General features: G+C 44.3%; 1 protein-coding gene across 1 annotated transcript in view; it reads right to left on the bottom strand.

Annotated features, from left to right (window-relative positions):
- Positions 1–6207: 6207 nt before the first annotated feature.
- sty (sprouty signaling antagonist) overlaps positions 6208–21229 on the bottom strand; it is a gene marked incomplete at its 5' end in the record, with an annotated part of 31324 nt that continues 16302 nt past the window's right edge. Inside the window, one exon of the mRNA XM_069123847.1 lies at positions 6208–12407. Coding sequence (XP_068979948.1) covers positions 10507–12407 — 1901 coding nt within the window. The remainder of the gene's footprint in view (positions 12408–21229) is intronic.

Below are 21229 nucleotides of genomic sequence, written 5' to 3'. Positions count from 1 at the left end.
TACGTTTCTAGTGTAATAGGTGTTTCGAGTAGGTGGCGCCACGAGTAATCTTTCGGCCCGCGAAGAATTCAAAATACATTAAAATTTTTATTTGAAAATTTGCACCTCGAAGTGTAATGATAAAACAAGAATAAAGTATAAGTAGAAATTTCTTCGACAATATCGATCTATCAAGAAGAACATTACAATATCCAAACGCGACAAGGATTCTCTGGAAGATTGCAATGGCAAGGAGACAGCCTTTTCTGGTTGATCTAGCGATGTAAAAAGGTAGAGGAAGGAAGAAGAAGCGAAGCGAATCAATCATTGTTCGACCAACATTGTGACACGATATCTGTACCTGTGAAAGAAACACGTAGAAAAACTGTTGAGCTTCGTAACACAACCGAAGGAAGAAACTAAGACGGGGTTAGCGACAATGTCAAAATTCTTTCGAATCAATGACTCTTACTTAATTTTGAACATTTTTGAAATGAGCAATTTAAATTAAACCGTTGCTTCATTTTTAACTTGATCTTCATTTATAAATTACATTATTTTATTATAATTGTTCCTATAATCGTTATTGTTCAAAACTCATTCGTTGTTCAAACGTGGTGACTTTAGAACAATGTGTTCGTACATAAATTGTATCTGTTGGTATATAAATTGCATCTGCTGTTTGTATTATGCGTGTTAACAAATTATATAAGGTAACGTTTGCTTTTTCTTCTTGTTATACCCATTACTGACAAAATTACCGAGAACGGAAGCGAGCTCTCATAGTCTCCTTCTATCTATATCGCTTGTCTAGTTCTCATTAGCGATGAACCAACATCCGTTTGCGGAGCTCATTATAGCATTTATTACAAATTCAATACCGTGCGACCATTAACTCACGAATATCAATATTATATTACTGTAAGCAGGATTGCGAGCAATTAATAGTACAGTATACGTCGCGACAATATTCTTCTATCGAGTTCTTGAATTCTTTTCAAAGATAGGATCCTGAATCGATCCCGTCGCTATTTCGCAGATTAGCGATGTAGTTGGGACGTGACAGCCCTCTGTGATGTTCAAGATTTCATACCACTTTCAGATCTATTTAATACAATTGGTGTTACATTAACAACAGTCTTGTTTACAAGATGAATCTCATAAAGAATAGAATTAACAGAAATCAGATATGATACTTAATGTTTGCTTTGCCATTGAAAATTGACAAGGAATCGATCACAGGCACGATTATAATTGCTGATTTCTAGGAAATAATTCCTACAGAAGAAACATTTACGGTATTCTGTTGTAAGATTTCAAGTGTACTGTCTACATTCCGATGATACAAACTAAGACAAAGCCAAGCAGCGTTATAAAAAAAACTCCGAATGAAGTTTTTTCATCGGTAACGAGTGTCTGGATTTTGAGAAATGTATAGAAAAATCGTTGTTGAAACGTATAATTTTCTGTTTTAGTTGCATGATAGAAGATTCTTCCTTCCAGGAGCCAAAAAATTTGTCACGGATCATTCTCGTTATGACGCGTACGAGCCCTTCGTTTGTTACCGAGAAGCAAGAGGAAGCTTCGCGTGGCGTTCGTTCCCATCGCTGAGCATTGCTACCTCGCACGCTGCCATGATGCGTAGGTGTTTCCGGCCGGCTGAAGCACGGGCATCTGCTCGATCTCTCGTGCGCGCAAGAACGAAGAAAGAGAAGGAGAAAAGAACGAAGAAGGAGAAGGAAAGGAGAGAGAGACAGAGAGATGGAGAGAGAGAAAGAGGGCGATTAGAGAGAGGAGACAGCAACGCACGGCGTGACGCAAGAAAGAGAGAGAGAAGAACGAGCCGGCAAATAAGGGAGCTAGCGAGCAGAGCGAGAAAAATAGAGTCTGTCAGCGGGTGAGCGAGTAGAAAAGCAGGATGCGAGTGGAAGGACGCCGGCCGTGGAGAGAGCAACCAAGAGAGAGAAAGAGAGAGAGAGGGAGGATATACTCGGCCGGAAGCAGTTACTCGTGCGATGTAACGAAAATATCAGCCGTCCGTTTCGCAATCGGCCTACCCGCGTTCGCCGAGTTTAATATAGAACACTCGCACGCCCTGTCGCGAAAACATCACACTAACCCCGCTAACCGCACGTTGCTATTGCATTTATCGCGTCAGATCGAGAAAAAAGATCCCGTTCATCCTCCTCTGTATGATTCGACCGAAGCTGCGTCGATGAAAAGAAGACGTCTGCACAGTGTCCAGGTACTTTAAGGCGCGCACTGAAGCACGGACGACCTTCTCTTTGGAATCCGTGCGGTTACTTCCACATATCGTGTCCTTGATATCTGCCTTCGATGCACGAGAATTCGATAATCGGCTGCGACTTGCACGATTTTTTCTATCGTTCTTAATCCTCGCGACTCAACTTCAGCGAGGCGAATCAAGATTGGGTTTATTATCAAAATATGTATCCTATTTTTTTTTTTTTTTTTTTTTTTTAGGAAGTACGTATATCGATCGTTTTCATCGATGGATCATTTTAAATACACGCTTCCTTTCCACTGGATCGCGAAAAACATATCGCGACCTCGCTCATTCTAATCTCTCTTTCACGGTAATAAATTTCTGTATATCGTATCAGCACAATATTGAGCTTAATCTGTCCTGTTAGATCGTAAGTCATATTTGTGTAACCGATGGCTCGTAGATCTTTCCCTCTTCCTTCTTCCCCCCCCCCCTCTCTCTTTCTCTCCACGTGACCTTGGCTCTCCCATTACCCTGACGCGATAATAAATTCTTACGACGGATCTCTATAAAATCGCTCGGCGACGAACGCTTCTCGCCTTCGTTTCGTCCCCGGATGCTTCGCTTTTAATTCCCTGCCCGATAAACCTGATCGACCGTAAAAGCGTCTGGCTGCTTCAGATACCTCGATCGCACTCCACTCGTTCAAAATTTCACGAAATCCTCTCCCTCTCCGCTACTCGTTCGTTTTCGTGAAATGTTTATCAGCGACTCGCGCGCGAGTGACAGCCGCGATAGCTCGTTCCATCCTCCGTTTCACCTACCACATGCACGAATCACTGATCAATACGACGTTCGTAGAACGACACTGGAAATATCACGCGATTCTCGGAATATCGCGAGCATTCCACGAACACCTCTCTATCAGTCTCGATTCTTTTCCCGACCGCATTATTGGTTCGGATTTTTGCGTTTCCGGGACGATGCGCTTCGAACGCATGTGTACAATGGTCGCTTCTATTTGACTCTTCTGTCGCGTCGAATGGCGCGTTCGATCACTCGGACTGCTGCTCCGATGGAACATTTCCGAGTTACGCATGACGCGAGAAAAACTATTGAAGTATTGTGAACTAATCAGGGCAAGGATTCACTCTAATTTAAGTTTGCCTCGACCTCTTTCCAACAATCGATCTTTTATGTCTTAGGAATTGAACTATCGACGAACCATCCTTCCGACGAATAAAATCTCACGCGTATCTACACGAAAACCATAGAGCAAGAACAGGATAAGTCACATTTAGCAATTTGAAAGTCCAATATCTTATCAACGTAACATCATCAATTTCTAATCTACCGCTAAAATGCTTATCTTCTGGTCGAATAGGATGTTCTCACGTTTAAGTACGTTATATCAATGTACACGCTTTTAATCGCTGAATAACATCAAAGTTAAAAAATCAACAACAGAATTGTTCTTGTCACGCCCTTTTCCTATAATCTTCGCATACTTGATTGTTCTAACGTATTCGCGAAAACGATAGTTCGTTAGAGTACGTATCCGCTGTAATCATAGACTAACACGTATTTCCTTGTCGTTTAGAATTGCATTCGTGCGAACAAGTTATTGCGCCCTGTAACAAGTTATCCATCCGTTTGTTTCTCTTTGGCGCCTTGTATCATCGTGTCACATAGAACCGTGCACCTTATCACCCTACATTTTTGCCAATATTCCATTTAACGTTCTTTCAATAACGATTGTATCGTCAAACTGCACCGAACAAGACATATATCACAATACTGCTGCAAAGATTGTTTGTTGCATTGTACCACTGGAATTGGAAACCTTTCTGCAGCGTGGTGCACCTTTGTCTCTCCGCTGCTTACGTTCTGTAGGTAAAGCGACGCGATAAACACCGCGTACCATATCGTACAATATCTTTAAATCAGCCGGTACTATGAAATTATCGTGTCACGTACGAGTATAAGTGCTTATCCTTAATACAATATGTACCAAAGGATGAAACTAGTTTCGCGAGACGGGCAGAAGGTGAAGGGGAAGAAGGGGTTAAAGGACGTCTCCGGTAGCTTTGACTTCTTCGAATGTGGTTGAACGAGTCGTCAAGGTAAGGCAAAGCGAGGCAAAAGCGAGCCAGGCCAATCTTCCCTCTCGTTGATGCGTTCGTTCGTGCGGAGAGGAAGGGATAAGTAACCGGAGATAGCGATGGAATCAACGCGTTCCGAATCGCTTCGGACCGTTGACAAAACTTCCATTGCGTCGAACGTTGTTCAATTACTGTGCGTATGTTTAAGCACGGCACGGCGCAAAGTGTCGACCAAAACCTTCGAATCGAATCTCGAAGAGACGGCGAGGACAAATTTGTGAAAGACCGATGCTTCAAATTCTGATTCGTGTTATTACGGAAGATGCTAACTCATCGAGGACCGAGCAATAATTTATCACAGTAACTGCAGAGTATATTCGCGCATATTCTTATTCTCTAATGGAACTTCTTTCATCAGGTTCCTTTGATTCTCGTACTATCGAATTTTTGTAGCTATTTGAAAGTACCGCTATATGATAAGAAACTTTATATTTTTGGACCTAATTGATCGTTAGTATAGAAGCGTTATAACAAGCACATACATCTCTTTAAGTTCAACTTGAGATCTGAGTGAAAGAAATAACGACGAAAAATATTCCCTTTCGCAGCTACGACATTGAAAAACAGTATTTAGATAACATAGATCGGTAAAAAAGAAATTGCAAATAAAATGTCGTATTAAAGCAACGTGACCCTTAATGAATTAATATTCCACAGATGTTTTCGAGTGATTTCGAACAACTGGGGCGATAACGCCGCATTCTCTTAGTATTTCTATACGGCCTAATTAATATTCCAAGAAATGCACATACGCTGTGTTCTATCGATCGCTCTTTTCCTATGAATTATTGGAAACGCCGCTCATTCATTCCATTAAAACCAAATTATTATCGGAGATTTTTGTCTGACTAAATCGTTCGAAAACTTGCAACGGACGGAATTTAATGCCCATCGCTAACCGGATGAAGCCCAAGAAAGGAGGGAAGGGGAGATCGTGTACAGGTCTCGACATCGAAGGTGGAGTTGAAGGGTGGGGAAGAGGCCACTTCCGGTCACGTGACAACACTGGACCAGCCAGCCTGCCACTTTGCTCTCTTCTTATTTTCGACTCGTCAGACCCCCTTTTTCTCTCTCTCTCTCTTTCCCTTTCAACCTTCCCTTACGTAGCTCCACATCGGCGTCATCTTCTTATTCTTCTTCTTCTTTTTGATTAACTCAAACTGTCACGAATCGGTCAGGAACAAGCGAAACAGATGGTGGAGAACGTATTTTCACGTCTTATTCTCGTCGCCATGGAATTTTCAATTTGCACGACGATGTTCACTTTTCATTCACAGTAAATGCATCTTCGACTCCTATATCGCGATAAAGATTGCAGGAATTAATTATCAATCGAAGGGACTGCTGCAGCAAGGAGATATCTGCACTTTCCAGTAATTAGAGCGAATCGATAAAACCGACTTCAAGACCAATTAAAGTCGAATCGCTAGACTTACGATATTTATGCAAATTCATACTTTTATGGAATATAATCAGACAGATCGGACTTCGATAGAAGATTGTTTTATATACGAAACATCGTAGAGCGTGATGTAATTTTGAGATCCAATACTTTACATCTTTGAATATCCTATGAATGCGTAAAAATCGTCGAGACACGTTCTTAAACGTACTATAAATTCATAGCGAACTAATATCCGTAGTGCTGAACTTTCGCACTTTTCAACCCGCTACCTTTAACACTTTTTCCAATCGATAGAATTCAAATATCGAAGCTTCGGCTATCAGTGGAGTCTGTGAAAATCCAGAAATATTTTATTTCTTACAAGAAGCATGTATAAAGAATGAAAAAAGAGATAAGGACGAAATTCGCGCGAGAAAAAAAAGAAAATAAAAAAGTATTTGCTTACTAACTTTATTAACAATTGCCGGTATAAACCTGAATCTACTAACAATTAGATAACAACATGTGCGTCAACGCATTCCTATGGACGTAACGAATTCGCATCAACCGGAAGTAATGGAATTTTTCGTTCTTTTCTATTCTCCTGCTTCTCTCTCTCTCTCTCTTTTCTTTTTTTCTTTGTGCCGTTTTATTAGCCATTGCGATATATTATTTATCAAAGATAGAAAGATTGTTCAGTTTGAGGCGAATTTGTATCGATCCATGGAGGGGGGGGGGCGAGGGGATTAATACACCGAATTGGTACGTTTTTTCGTTTTTTACACCACATTGTTCTTTTTTAATATTGTACGTCCGTGCACGTAAGACATATATCGTAGTTACGTCGATGTTAAACGCTTTGCGATTACAATGTCCCAAAGAATCAGGTTTCGCAAGGAGACTACACGGTAACGATACTGATGCGACGAGAGCTTATTCACCGTGGAAGAAACTGATCGAACCTGGATACGTTGATACATCTATTTATTTTCTTTGTTTATCGCAATCTGTTTTTCTTTCTAACGATTTTGGACAGATTTCCTGATCTCGCGGCAGGCTGTATCCTTGTCTTTCTCTCGATCGTTTTCCATCAAACAACGTAGACATACAAGTTACGAATTTTATTTCCCTTCGTTCTTATTTCGACGATCTATTATTTTATCCGAAGTAACGAGAAGATGATCGCTGCGATGATACAAAGGGTGGATGAGTATTCTTCTTCGAATTTTTGCAAGGATTTCCATTGTAAATGTATTTCGAAAGCTGTCGCTGTTTATAAGTACGATGCGGCAAACGTCGAAAGAAAGACCAAAGATTGATGATACGGAAGAGAAAATGTTAAGCAAGAGAGACAGGGAGGAATCGATCAGATGTCTCGACTCGTGTGATAACCTCTGCGCACCCGACAAATGATATTGCAAAGAACGATAGACGAATCTCTAAATTAATCGGAGAATCGAAATAATCGGAAACAATTTTGGATGTTCTCAAACTACTGCTTCCAATATGTTAAACAGAAATGCATAAATATATATGTATATATATATATACATGTATATATACATGTTTGTGTATATATATAATTCATATGTATATATATATATATGCATATATGTGTATATATATATAATATTTACAAGACATATACAGAGCATATATAGTTAATATTAATAAAAACATACATTTTTCCTTTTCGCTTCGCGAGACACGCGCGCGCGCACACACATGCAACCATACATATTATACATACAGGTGCGCGCATAGGTATGCACAAAACGCATTAATGGGATCGTCGCGACGTACTCCTTGATTAACACTTTTACCTTTTTGCCCCAGGGCTCGATGTTCCCGTGAGTCGATCTCGACCATTCGAATTGTATTTCAACGAATATGCCCGTGTCCGATTCACCTTTTTTTCAGCATTTCTTAGCCAGACGCTTCGTTCCTCGTGTATATAAAGTACCGTTCGGAAGATCAACTAAAAAAAATATTACTCGTCGTTAAAAGGTTGAATAGAAAAAAGCAAGTTTTCAAACATTGGACGAATGCTTGCGAGAACCCGACGGTTTCTAATGGTCTCGTTGTATCTTTTTTATTTGCACCAAATATGCTCGCAACATCAAATCAGTGTACGTCGAAGGTTTCGCGAGTTCTGAAAGGCTATACGATTAACGCACCCAAAGTTTCCAATTACGGCCGATCCGCGGAACGTTCTCCCTGTACCATGCGTTCTCCTATTCCCTCGACTCGGAAGGGCGAACCTACGAGAGGGGATTGATTTCGGGATATTGCGATTCGTTGGACGTTCGATCGTTTCCCGCCACGTTCACTCCGCGACAGGTCCTATCGCGGACGACTCTCGAAAGTCAACGCAGCGGCAAACGAGTGGACGCGTGGTTTCTTTCTGTTTCTCGCTGCCTCTTCGCGACGAACGAAGCCGAACGAGCAATCGGAAGAAAAACCGCTTCGCCGAGCAATCGCTCCTCCCGTGACGCGTTTTCCAACCTTTCGACCCCCCTCTCGTGCTTCACCAACTTCCAAGGAATTACTTTTCGCTGTGGACTTTGTACGCGTTAACGGTACGCGCGTCTTCGATCGTTTGTTCATCTTTCCCAAAGTGTGTCAAAAATGCAAGGACTACTCGTATATTTCGTTCGATGCGCTTCAAACATGGATAAAACGGTGGTGTCGGTGGTATCTGTTGGAAAAACGGTTTAGACAGTCTCGACAATAAAAAGAAACGAACGTTATCGTGGTCGTGAGGATGACGGTATCCCGTGGAACGTCGACATACCTCAACGATCAAGCTGCTCGAGCAAGAATGGAAAGTTAACACACCTTCGTTCGGTGAATTCCGTCCGCGTGGGAAGCGCTGTTACCGTGCAATTAAACGCCGCTCCAGGCTGCAGCGGCGGCTCGGCTCTCCACAACACCAGAGTCTCGAAGGCGTTAATTATTTCAAAATCTTGGTCAAAGAAGTAGAGTCGAACCAACGAGGAAAGCGATTATCCGTGTATGTACGTTAAATCGGCGTTCGTAACAGCGAAAGAAGAAAAGAAAAAGGGGATCCCGAGTCGCGAATCCACTCTCGCGTTATAGAAGAGCGGAGCAACACCGGCAAAACGGCCTGTCAACTACACCACCGCACGACGCGTGTATCGCTTTGTACCTCGTATCTTAATGAAACGATATTTAATTAAACTCGCACGACTAGATAATACTGGAAAAAAGGAAGAGAATTAACGAAATGGAAAACGACGCCCGACAACCTAACGTATATAAATATGTATACGTACGTAAGAGATTTCAGGCGCGTTGTGTTCTTTTCTACCCCTTCCCTGATTCGTTCTGTCCTGTGCCGTACTTCTCTTCTCCTCACGCTTATGCCCCCACGCAATTGTCCTTTTCCCATCTGCCCGCATTCTCGCCGTCCCCATGAAGCACACCCATACACGCATACATACATACATATACACATACGCACGTACACCAACACTTACACACAGATACACATATAGATGCAACCGTTCATTCTTACAGACTTACATAGCGCTCTCGCTCTCACGCAGCCCGAACGCGTGCATTATCTCGATCTCGTGTCATACCGCTCTCTAACGCTCGACAGGGCCGCTCGATACAACAGTGTTAACGAGTATAAAAGCGTATACATCGTGTACCGAGCGGAGGAAAACGCTCGGAAACGCGGACAATGCTTCTTTTCAGAGCTTTCTTTCTCCGTCTCTTCCCCTTCTCCCCCTCACCCTTTTTCTTCCCCTCCATATCTTTATTCCTTCCTTTTTCGATTCTTATATACGTATTTTACCGCGAGATGCAAGCGACTGGAACACGGTTTCAGAAAATAATCGAGTCCAGTCGGGCAGGACGCCTTCCGAATTCTTTCGCCGCCTGCTGATCAAACATCTCTCGCCGCCTCTCTCCGTGTCGTGCTCCTACTGTGAAACTTTATGTGTTACTTGGCGATGCAGCCACGAATAAATTAACCGTAGAAAAGTTTCTTCTTTATACAAATGTAATATACAATATACATATCTATAACCTAGGCGTAGACGCGTGTACACGCGTTTCGAGCAAAGTAACAGCAGGAACGCGTGTACACGCGCGTACACGTGCTCGCGTTCAATATACTTTAGTGGTTCGTCTATTTACTTTCACGCTTTCTCTCTCTCTTTTCTTTCTCTCTCGTACGCTCGCTTACTGTTACCACGCATTCGCTTGGTCACGCTCGCATTTGCTCCCTGTGTGTGCGCGTACTATTTATATATTCTATCATGTATAGACCTATCTGTACGTAAGTGGTATGTGTCTCTGCGTTTATACGCACGCTCGCGTAGTACATTGTCAATCTTTCTCGCCCATTCTCCGCCGCCTTTCTACCCTTCGCCCATCTTCCATCCTCCTTCTCCTCCTTCGCCTCCTTTCTTTCCTACCACTACTACACGATACTCGCATTCTTCCATTCGTACACGTTCTTGCTCTTTCAAACTCTCTCGCTCGCTTCGCACTTTCGCGCGCGCATGGAAGAATAATAAATAAAACACTCGCGACGTCAGACGTACAAATTCGTCAGAATCTTCGATATCGTTTCTCGACTTAAATGCAACTCTTGTACTTAATGCAATTTTTCATTTTGCTCCCTCTCGATAATCCTGTGCATAGAAGAGCCTTGGCGTCTCTGTTCGCGAGAGACCGCGATATACCACGTGTCGTATTACCGGTGTCGGAATACCCAACTATTAGAGTTCCGGTGTAACCGGGTCGAGCAACCTTTTCTCCGGATCCCTCGAGTCCCCGATGTCGTTGGCGATCGGATGATGCCTATTCCCGGCGTTCCCGATCGTATTTGGGTTGCATCTGCATCCCTGAGCGGCGTGCCGGGCGTAACATATTTCGCACAAAGCGACGCAGCCCTTGAACGGCCAGTAGCACAATAAGCAAGGCATGACGAGGGTAAGGGCACCGAGACAAGCCCACCTGGAGGCCCTCTTGTTCCCCGTGCAGGAGCATGGTTCGTCCGCGCAGCTCCCGGCCGCCTCCCCGTCGATTCCACTGCCGCCGTTCCCGTCCACGCAATGATAAAACAGTCCTTTCACGCAGCACAAGCAAGAAGCGTAATCGAGGATCGTGTCGGCGGAGCAGAAGCATTTGTTGTCGCACAACCATTTGCTCGGCAATGGCGGTGGTTCCCGACAAGACTCGCAGCGACATCGACCGCAGAAATTGCACATTATCGACAAACCGGCCGGATCGTAAGTTCTAGAGGCGAGGCTGTTGGCCGGTTCCTTGGTAAACGAGACCGGCTGCTTGGTCACGGCGTTCGGTGTCGCGGTGTTCGCGGCGATCGAGCCCGCGGATGCGGTCGCGTTCGTCCCGCTCGCGATCAATCCGCGAAACGCTTGAGTCCTACTCGCGTGCAACCGATGCGTCGCCGCGACAGATGCGTCCGTCACACCCTTCTGACGATGCCTTCGGTCGATCTTCGGGCAATCAGTACCGACCCCGCGTTTGTTTTCATCATCGATGACGCGTCGCTCCTGGTTCGAATGTTTGAACGGCGCCTCGACGTACTCGTTGATTGCCCTCTCTCCATCCGGTCGAGGCACGGTGAGGCTCACCTCACTTATGGGACTCCTCGGTGGCGTGTCGTTCGACAACAGCCCCCGGGCGTTCGTCTCGTTCGAAATGTCCACGTTCCTCGGTCTGCTCCGGAAGGTGCTCGAGAGCGGACTGAGCGGAGCGGTGACCAATACTCTCGGATTTGACGAGGCCGCAGGAGGCGCGGTAGTGATCGAGGCGGCCGCGACGTGCACGCTGGGCAATCTCGGTGGCGGAAACGGCCGGTTGTGATCGTGCACGCGACCACCGGTGACGCCCTGTTGTTGAACGAAACGCGCGTCTCCGTCGTCGGAGTTGGTGTTGGCGCTGTTGTCGGTGGTAATGACTGTGCTGGCGGTGTCGAGACCGTTGTTTGCGGCATTCGCGTTCGTCTGCGAAGGAGGCGGCCGCGAAAGCGGCGCGATCGCATTGTTCTGCGACATCGGCCGACCTCTCAGTTCAAGATGCTCGGCTTGGCAACGCGCCGCTGCGTCCACGCAACGCTTCCGGTGCTCCTCCTTCTTCTTCGCCTCCAACTCTTCTTCCTCCTGCCAGTGATTCGCGAAATGGATACCGTTACCGATCTCTGCGCTCCTTTCTGCTCCTCTTCCGCCACTTCCACTTCCTCCTCCTCCTCCTCCTCCACCCGCGCCACCAGGCCTACCTCGACTCGATGACGAGAGGGTCCTTCTCGGCGATCCTGTTCCCGGTCTCCTTGCTGTTTCTGGCGAGGATGGTGATGTGGAACGACGAACCGATAAAGCCGACGACGCTGCCCGCTCGCTAGCCCATTGTTCGATGGCTCTCGGTGATCCTGGACTCGATGTATGCTGCTGGTTCTGATGGTGCTGCTGTTGCTGTTGCTGCTGCTGATAATGAGTTGATTGACTCGGGGTAGTAAGTATCGCCTCGTTGATCCGCACTGCCCAGCCCGCGCGAGGTGGTGACACTCTCGACAAGGGCGTTCCATTAGCGAGGATGAGGCTCGGTAATGCTCCGCGTCCGCTTCCTCTCGCCCTCGCGACACGCGCTTCATCCCCACCTGAAACGATACCACATCCGTTACTCTCTTCTTCTCTCTTTCTCTTTCGTAGTTTCTATAAATCGCAATACATCGTTATCTTGTCGAAACAGAGAATTAAAAAGTAACCAACACGCGATCGTCCGTTTTGCCAAACCGGTATCGTATTTTGCCTATTCTATATGCCTAGTAAGAAGTATCCTCACGGAGAATCCTGAAAGAATGGAAGAACAAATTTGAATGAACAAAGCCGAAAGCGATATTCGGATTACACCTCGATAGATACGAAGAATGCTGTGTACGCGCCACTACCTACGTAGCTTCGAGGTAGGTTTGGTCTCCGTACGTGGGCGAGTGCGGCGCGAGTGGGCGCTCGTGGCCTGTGTGTGCAGCACCGGGGTTCTTGATTCAGTGGTCACCGGCCCACTCGAAGCGCCTACAGTTGTGGAAGAATCGAGCGTTTCGTTCAACCAAGACCGATCGTGCCCTCCACGCAACTACTCCGTGTGACAGACTTACAACCAGGGCTAGCCAATGAATTATTTCTACCAAGACTTTTTGGAGAAACTCAACGTTGGAAAATTATAGACTCTGTTATTCGTCTACCCTTCCGAGGGAGAATGTATAATATATTCGTCGTGATGGACTCGAAGAACAGACGGAATATGTAATTGGAAAACAGGGAAGAATGCACGCAGACCAGATGACATTAAATCTGGCTGGTAATCCGTTCAACGCGCCACGACCCACTCTCGCGGAGCCTACGGAACTGGAAGAAACGACGTTTGCCCGCACGAGACCAATCTCGCGTCCTACACGCATCCGCCGTGTAGAAATGCATTAGTATCTCTCGCAACGACGACTATTAACTTCCCTTGCTCTACTATTCGGTTTTTCTCTGTTTAGGAAACTAAACACGTCGGTACAGTCAATAGTAAATCGACAAATATAAGAATCGACAGGATTTGGGTGCATGATTAAGCCATAGCTGCGGCGAATGCACGTTCCAATGAATTGTCGCTCTGACGAATGATACGTCCGAAGAACGATGTGACTACTCTCATAAAAATGTACATTTGTTCTGCCTAACGGAACTATGAGTCAATAAATGAGATGAAACTTAAAGGTGGAAAAAGCAATGACGGATTTACGTTAGAATCTCCTATTATCTGCGTCATTTTCTTGTAGTAAATGGAGTTCTCCGTCGAAGTAAGAAATTTGTTTTTTGAAAATTGAGCGTTAATCGCGCAGATACTCGTGCATCGAAATTGAAAAATTAACAAAAACGGACTTGTCGATTTAACTTCTGAGGAGCTTACATCGTTCCGACATATTTGTCGCAACGTCAGTTCATGAGAAAACGCATCAACCGTAACCACAGCCTAACAAACACGCGGTTCCAACATGTGTGAATGTAAACAGATAGGTACGCACGGACGCTATCTTCGACGACACGGTGATGTTCTCGAAAAAACCTTCGAGCACAGAGCCATTCAGGGAGGATGCGCTCGGAGGAATGCGTGGAGCCTATCGCCGGCCGACTGCCATAGGTCAGAGCTTTTAGTCGCTCTATACGACCGAGTACAGATAAGAGAAACGTTTTGTGAGCTTGTACATAGCCGGTATAAACGAGCAACTCTCTTTCCTTCTCTCTATTTTTATCTCTCTTACCTCTTCTTTCTAAATCAACCAACAAAAACGAATACGTTTCTTCGTTTTCCTCGTAGTATATACTAACACTGTCAACAGATAGAAACTCATCCATCCGCTAATGGGTTTCTGGAAGCCGAACTTCCACTACCGTAGAACGATAACGCGAGGCGAATTTTCATTGAAAAGCAGACAGCTGCGAAGTGAAAGGAAGGCTCGTCCACGCGAGGAATTTCGTTTTGTCACGGCACGAGAGATATTCGTGCGACGCGTACGTCAACCAGTGAATAACGTACGCTTTCCAAGTAACGATAAGGTAAGTCACGAATCAATTATGAATCACACTGGTGGCATTACGGAACGGGAGGGCTTCGGGGAAGATTGCCAATCACGTAATTGTGACACGATGATTGTTCCGTCAATATCCACGCGCAATCGCCGCGATTAGGATAATGACGATGATACGTCGAATATTTAGCCAACTATCTCACGTCCTTCGTGTTGCGCTCGATATTTCATGTCTGGTTGTTCTGTCGCGTGCACAACGATAATTATAATTGGAGTTATTTGTAAATAGAATGCCATAAACGGTGAGATAATTCGGAAAAGGAGATACAAATAATCCTTGCAATGTTTTACGATTTGTAATGTTACGTGTCAAAATAGTTGGTACGGGAAAAAGAAAATAAGTTTTGTTAAACAATGATACATCGAGGATTGTTGAACTACGTGGAAATGTTTGCTATTGTTTTAAAATTTCCTTAACGCTAGTATTACGATGCTTCAACGAGCGCCTAAGTATATTATGTACGAATAATTATAATTTTAAATTATAATATCGATTATAAAATCATATAAATTATATATGTAATATGTGCAATTACCTTCCCATTGTAGCGAAATTCAATGCTTATTCATTTTTTTAAAAGATATTCCTATATGTTTACCGTAATAACACAAACAAAAAATCTCACTTTCGTAGCTCTAGAATTAAACGGTACAATTTAAGTTTTGGGAAACGTTTGTATCTTTGACAGGATGTTACGAATAAGATTCGTGTAACTGTCATTCGTAAAGAAACGCGATTTTTAAACGACGTTCCGGTCCAGATATGTTTCAATAACGCGCCGGAAATGTCCGCGATAAGATCGGACATGCTTCCTCGCCACGTACGTATTTCCGTTCAATAAAATTATCTGGTGCTGCGGTCAGCACGATGTCGCGTATGCGTACCTATTAAACGGCAAGTTTTTCCAACGATCCTGCGCTACGAAATAATTTTAAATATATATATCCAACTTTTATAACTCGTAAATCGTAGACGAAATATATAAACGTTTACTTTATACAAATAACATTTCCTTCGTTTAATGCTGCAGCTACTAAACCTGTTAAAATAACGGGATTACAATTCTTTGATCGCGCAATTATTAAATACTATACATGCGCGTCTCAGATAAAATAAATTATTACACCTACCTATTTTTATCGTACCATTTGAACCGAACTGAGATTTATATATAAAACATTTAACGTTTCACACGAGATGGAGAGGAAAAATCACAAGTATAATTTTTTAGTCCAACTTAAGATATCCATTAACGATAGAAAAATATAGTATAGTATATGTGAAAATATCTAAAAAAAAAAAATTGTGTATTATTAATACCCCGGTATTAGCCCACGTAACCGTAACCATTTTCTTCTACATCCTGGCAATCGTTTAAAAAATCGACTAAAAATGGAAAATGGAGATGCGTGGAAATGAAGAAATTGGCCTTGTCGACTTACTGAAAATTCATGGGACTAGCGAAAATCCAGAAAAGAACGTGGGCTCGCCCACGCCCGGGGCCGATGGAATCCTTCGGAGGCGTGTCTGATCACGGCGACGCACGCGCACCGACAGGACACGACACCAACGGAACAGCGATTCCGTTCGAACGGATCTAGGGACGTCCTCGAATTCCACCGGACGACGTCAGCTTGTCATCCTCTCATCGGTCACGTCGTACTGCTCTCATTTGCCGCTTGTTTAATATCTGCACCACGAGCCTCCCTGTCGACGGCGTTTAGCGCCGAGAACGGGGCACATGTCACAAGCGTCAACGAATTTGAACGAATACTCAGAGAGCTCCCTATTCGATCTTATTTAATATTTCCGTCAAACGCCTTTCACTCAACGACGACGACGACGACGACGATTTACTTTTGCACGGAAAAGATCAAGTTTCACCTGTACTGTTCCCAACTTTTTCTCGAATTTCATGGATGAAAAGGAACATTTAAATCCTCGTGGATATCTGCGATTATATCGTTTATGGTCCGGCGTTTGTCTCGGCAGAAGCGCGATAGAAGCAGCTTACGAAAGTGTTCGTTCGTGACACGAGACTAGGATATGAATGGATGACGGTTGACACGGAGGCGAGAAAGAAACGGTGAAACGTCATAACACGAAACAAACACGACAACTGCTGGCGGACGACTGACAATGAGCTTGCCGTGAGTGAGTCGAGCTGGCTAGCTGGCGGTGAAGGGGAAGGGGGAGCGCGTTAGCGATTGGGTGCAGTGTAAGAGGTCCGCGCGGAGGGGCGACAGGCGAGTCAGACGAACGACGGATGAGAAAGAGAGAGGGCAGAGTGGGAACGATGACAGAGCGGTGAGCAGGGTACGAGCAGTAGAACGAGAGGCAGTAGAACGAAACGGATGGAGAAGAGGGAAAGCAGGAAAGGAGAAGGAAGGAAGCCATGAATGGCGACAGCCGGGCGAGGGGAACAGAGCGGACAGAAGTAGAGAGAAACGGTGTGTTCGAAAGAGCGAGATGGAGCAGAGGTGGTTGGCAGAGTGTGTGAGAGAGAGAGAGAAACGAGGGCCGGTCGAGTTCCGTGCACGGTATGCCATCTGGCGATATCGTGGCCAACGACTCGTTCGCAACACGAAGCTTTTTATGAATGGGCGGAAGCTATCATTGAAGCTTTAGATTGAATGAAAACATTACCTATGTCGTCACCGTGTATACCACCGACAGCGTCGGCGCGGCGACAGTGACGGTCGTCGGTCGCCACGCTGGAGGTGGCAAATGCTTGCGCGGTGATTTTTTTTTTGTCCCTGTCAAACGTGCTCTCTACACGTTGTACACGCCTCCTTCCACGCTGTGGGAAATTTTTTTGTCCGATCACCACACCGGGGGTTCGATGTGCCGTTCTGCGTGTTATCGATCGAATTTAAAGCGTACCTCTCTCGGACGTTTACTCGACACCAAAGAGTCTCCGGTCACACCGGATAAAGGATTCTAGCCGCGTCACTTTACACGTTCACCGTCATCTTGCACCGTTCTTTTTTCCTTCTCACTTCTTCTTTTACCTTTTTTTCCTTCTCGCGCATTTCCAATTGACTTTGGCGCGTTTCACACGACAGAGGCAGCAAATTTCATTCGATCGTAACTGTTACCGAGGAATAGATAGTAAATAGAAAGAACGAACGAGTACCGTTACCGTTCGAATAACGATACCATTCTCGAACCAGAAGAACGTCTAAGGCTTATTAAATAACCAGACTGCATCTTTCGAGGAGTTTCTTTAATCAACTGACCATGTACCTACCAGTCCTATTCCGATCTTTCGCTTAACATTTACGGTATCGGTCCCATTATCTCTAACATTGTTCTCATTAATATTAATCATTTGTGGCGATAAATGGTCACGAACGTTCCGCTAGAATCAGCCTGAAAGTCACTATTGGTATTTACGTCGATCGTAAGACAATCGATAAGAGCGTCTACTTAAAATAATACCGTTAATGGTACTTTTCATAGAAAAACGTATCGTGAACCACTTCGTACCTCGCTAAGCTACTCTGCCCCATAATGAAATCGGTTATTTGTGAAAGTTGAACGGTTTACTGTAACCACAGCCGAACGACAAATAATTATAACTCGATCGCAGAAAACGCATGGAAAACCAGAAAACAAATCGCTTGCCTGGTAATTTTTAACTCGTCCTGTCTAATCCCAGAATCAAAATCTAGTTTAAAAAAAGAAAAAAAAAGCCATTGTCCTATCCATTTAAATAACCACGAATCAAGCGTCAGAGGTTGAAAGACCATCGACGATACTCATCGAACGAGTATCATGGCTGAATGAATTCCCAGCGTACTATAATATCGATAAATCGTTCCAACATGTTGACGCTATAGCGTTGATTCAGCTATGCGCGTAAGGAAGAATCCTTTCGTTTCATTTGGTTCGATTGTATCGGAGGCTCGTTTACAGCGAGTAGTCGTTCGATCACGTTGACACGCGAAACAGAGAGAAGAAGTTGAAAGAGTAAGTCGAGCGACCAACCAACCGAGCGAGTCGAACACGAACAGATGAGAGAGGGCGCAGATAGAAAACGGAAGAAGAGGAAGAGATAGGCCGTCTCGTTCTGACGCGTTACATGCTTCTATATTTATCCCACTCATTAATTCTATCCTCGTCGTGCACCGTTCATTCATTCGAACATTTGTCTCGCTCTATCTCACAGTGCCGCGCCAACCGTCGTCGTCGCGTCTCTCTCTCTTTCTGCCGCGTACGCACGTTCATTCATCTCCTCTCTGTCCTTCCCGCTGCCCGTGTACTTTCCACTCGTTGTTTCTCGTCTCTTTCCATTCTATCAGCCACTCTCGTTCTCTCCTTCTCATACGCAACCGTCTTGCCCCTTTTCCTTCTCCGTCCTTGTCTGGCCATCCTCCTTCTAGTTCTGGTTCGTTCACTCAGTCGCGCAACTAGTCACGTCGCTCCCACTCACTCGTGCTTCCCCACCAACGACACACATCCGCACGACAGATACCAATAGCGTAACTACGAATCCGCCTGGTTACGCGCATCGCGCGTAAATTGGAAATCTTATTCGAATTTATTTTATTTCATTTCTCCCCGTTCGAGCACTCGAAATTTCATGCGGAGTTTTCTCTCTTTTATAGTCAGGCTCATGGTATGAATATATTCTTCCACGATGAGAAAACCGAAGTAGAAATGTTTGTTTTGTTATAGTCAAGTATCTAAGATATGAATATATTGACCTAGCAAAAGTTTCTAGAATACATCTTAAGAGACGCAAATCTTTTCTCTAAATTTGATTAAGTTACGTGATTTCATAATCTCGGTACGGCGCTGAGAGACTGAAAAGGATTTTCAAATGCGGATAGACATATAGAAAGGGAAATGATTCGGGAGCGACACGTTCGCGCTATCTTTCAACAAATTGCAGCGAGTATTATCTATCGGCAACGTAGATTTGCCGATCGTGTGTCAACGTATATCCTAGTTGCGTAACAACGTATTTCCGGGTCGCGGTCCTTGCAGTGCCGCACGAAAACTAAATAGCGCAGATAAAGATATCGTGTTCGAAGTGTAATGTTTCTTTGGTGTATCTCGAGTGTCGACTCGACAACGATACGACTCTAAACTACACGCGATATTGCGAGCTTATCGTTTACCAAGGCACGCTGACGATTCAACTCGCTAGCGGACCTTTACCAAGAATTTTCAATAATCTACGAGAACGATATTATAATCAAGCGAGTGAAAAAATTTTCTATTTAAAAGCTGAAGAAGAGGATGTTTAGATGTCATTCTGATTTATTGCGCCAACTCGAAGAGATTTTCTTCAGGGTTCTGTGAATTCGACGATACGCTACTGAGGCGTAGAAAGACAAGCGCGCAGGAACGTTAAGCGAAGCAGGCGAACAGCGAGCAAGCGAACAGCCAAGTAAACTTTGACGAGGGCTTGGCTCGCCTCCGAGCAAACATCTCTGTGCACCAAGAAATTTCTATATAAAATAAATTCCGATCCGCGTCCCTACCATTAACCACGAGCCATCGCACAAAACCCCATAGATCTCAAAATTGATTTCTCTGCTACTAGCAACAATTTCAATGTTATTTTCCACTGTCAAAATAATATCGACCGCGCCTATTTATAAATTTGAGTCCTCTACAACTAAATAATTATACACACATAATCGTTCACTATTCGAAACATCCAAACATGTAAAACAGGCAAAGGTAGCCACAATTCGTCTGCATTGCTGTTATTTGCTTAAGTTGCTACGTCAATAATGAAGAAACGTGCATGGTCGACTAACGACGATGAAGAAAACACTCTGGGAAACGAAAGGCGTGCAATGGGTAGCAGCGAGTTAGCGAGCGTCAAAGCAGCCAGTTTATTTCGAGCGTTTTCGATTTCGAGGAGGCAGACTCGCGTGCCACTGGCGAAGCCAATTACACAATGGCTCATAAAAGAGCTCCGTATGAATTCCAACCACAAGACACAGAGATGCAAACAGAGCAGTTTGGCTCGTTCGTTTTTCGCGTGGTGTAAATCTCGAAACGTGTAGCACGGGAGAAGGGAGGTAAAAATTAAGGCACGGAGAGCGCGGAGTTGACGATGATCCAAAATATTTTTCTTTCAACGGGCCGTGTCACGGTGCATCCGTTCACAACGGCCGACAAAATTAGAGCCGCACCGTCAAGTTATTTTAATGAGAATTCTGCTTCTCTCGGTGTGTCAAGATCGCGCGATTCAAGCAATCCGTCGCGCTATAATGGTCGACAAAGCTGCCGTGTCTGTATGTGCTATCTTTTAAACCGAAATTCTAGTCCTTGGGAAAGTCAAGGTTCTGGGAAGTGTAACAAACCTAGCGGATGTTATTTATTGCCACCGAGACCAGACTGAAAAACATTCCACGCTCCCGGATACGATCGTGGTTAACGAAGCGGCCGTAACAGCCACCGATCGATTCTTATCGGTTGCGTGTCTTTTTCTAGAGGTCGTAACTTGGACGAGTTATCTAACATCGGGCGTACATTACATCCCAAACAAAACAATCTGTATTTCGGAAGAACTGATTAAACGCGTGAGTTCTGTATCGCGGAAGAAAGTTTCGATTTTGTTAAAATCTTTGACAGTTCCCGAATTGGAGAACTATATACGCTAGAACTACCGAACCAATCGAGATGAGCGATATCAGATATTTTGTTTTTATAATTACCAAAATTACACGCAAGTATTAACCTGTTGTATGTAGTTTTACTTATTCGTTGAAAGTTGTAACCTGATACTATAAGAAATTAATGTATTCTAATCGTAATTTATTTGAAAATATATAACATAATCCAATATAATATAATATAATACAACGTACTGTAATCTTTG

This window comes from Bombus flavifrons, chromosome 11, assembly GCF_040668555.2.
Source record: "Bombus flavifrons isolate JBK064 chromosome 11, iyBomFlav1_principal, whole genome shotgun sequence".
In the NCBI taxonomy this organism is placed as follows: Eukaryota; Metazoa; Arthropoda; class Insecta; order Hymenoptera; family Apidae; genus Bombus; species Bombus flavifrons.
Note: the sequence above shows the minus strand (reverse complement) of the source record. Positions and strands in the feature narration are given on the sequence as shown.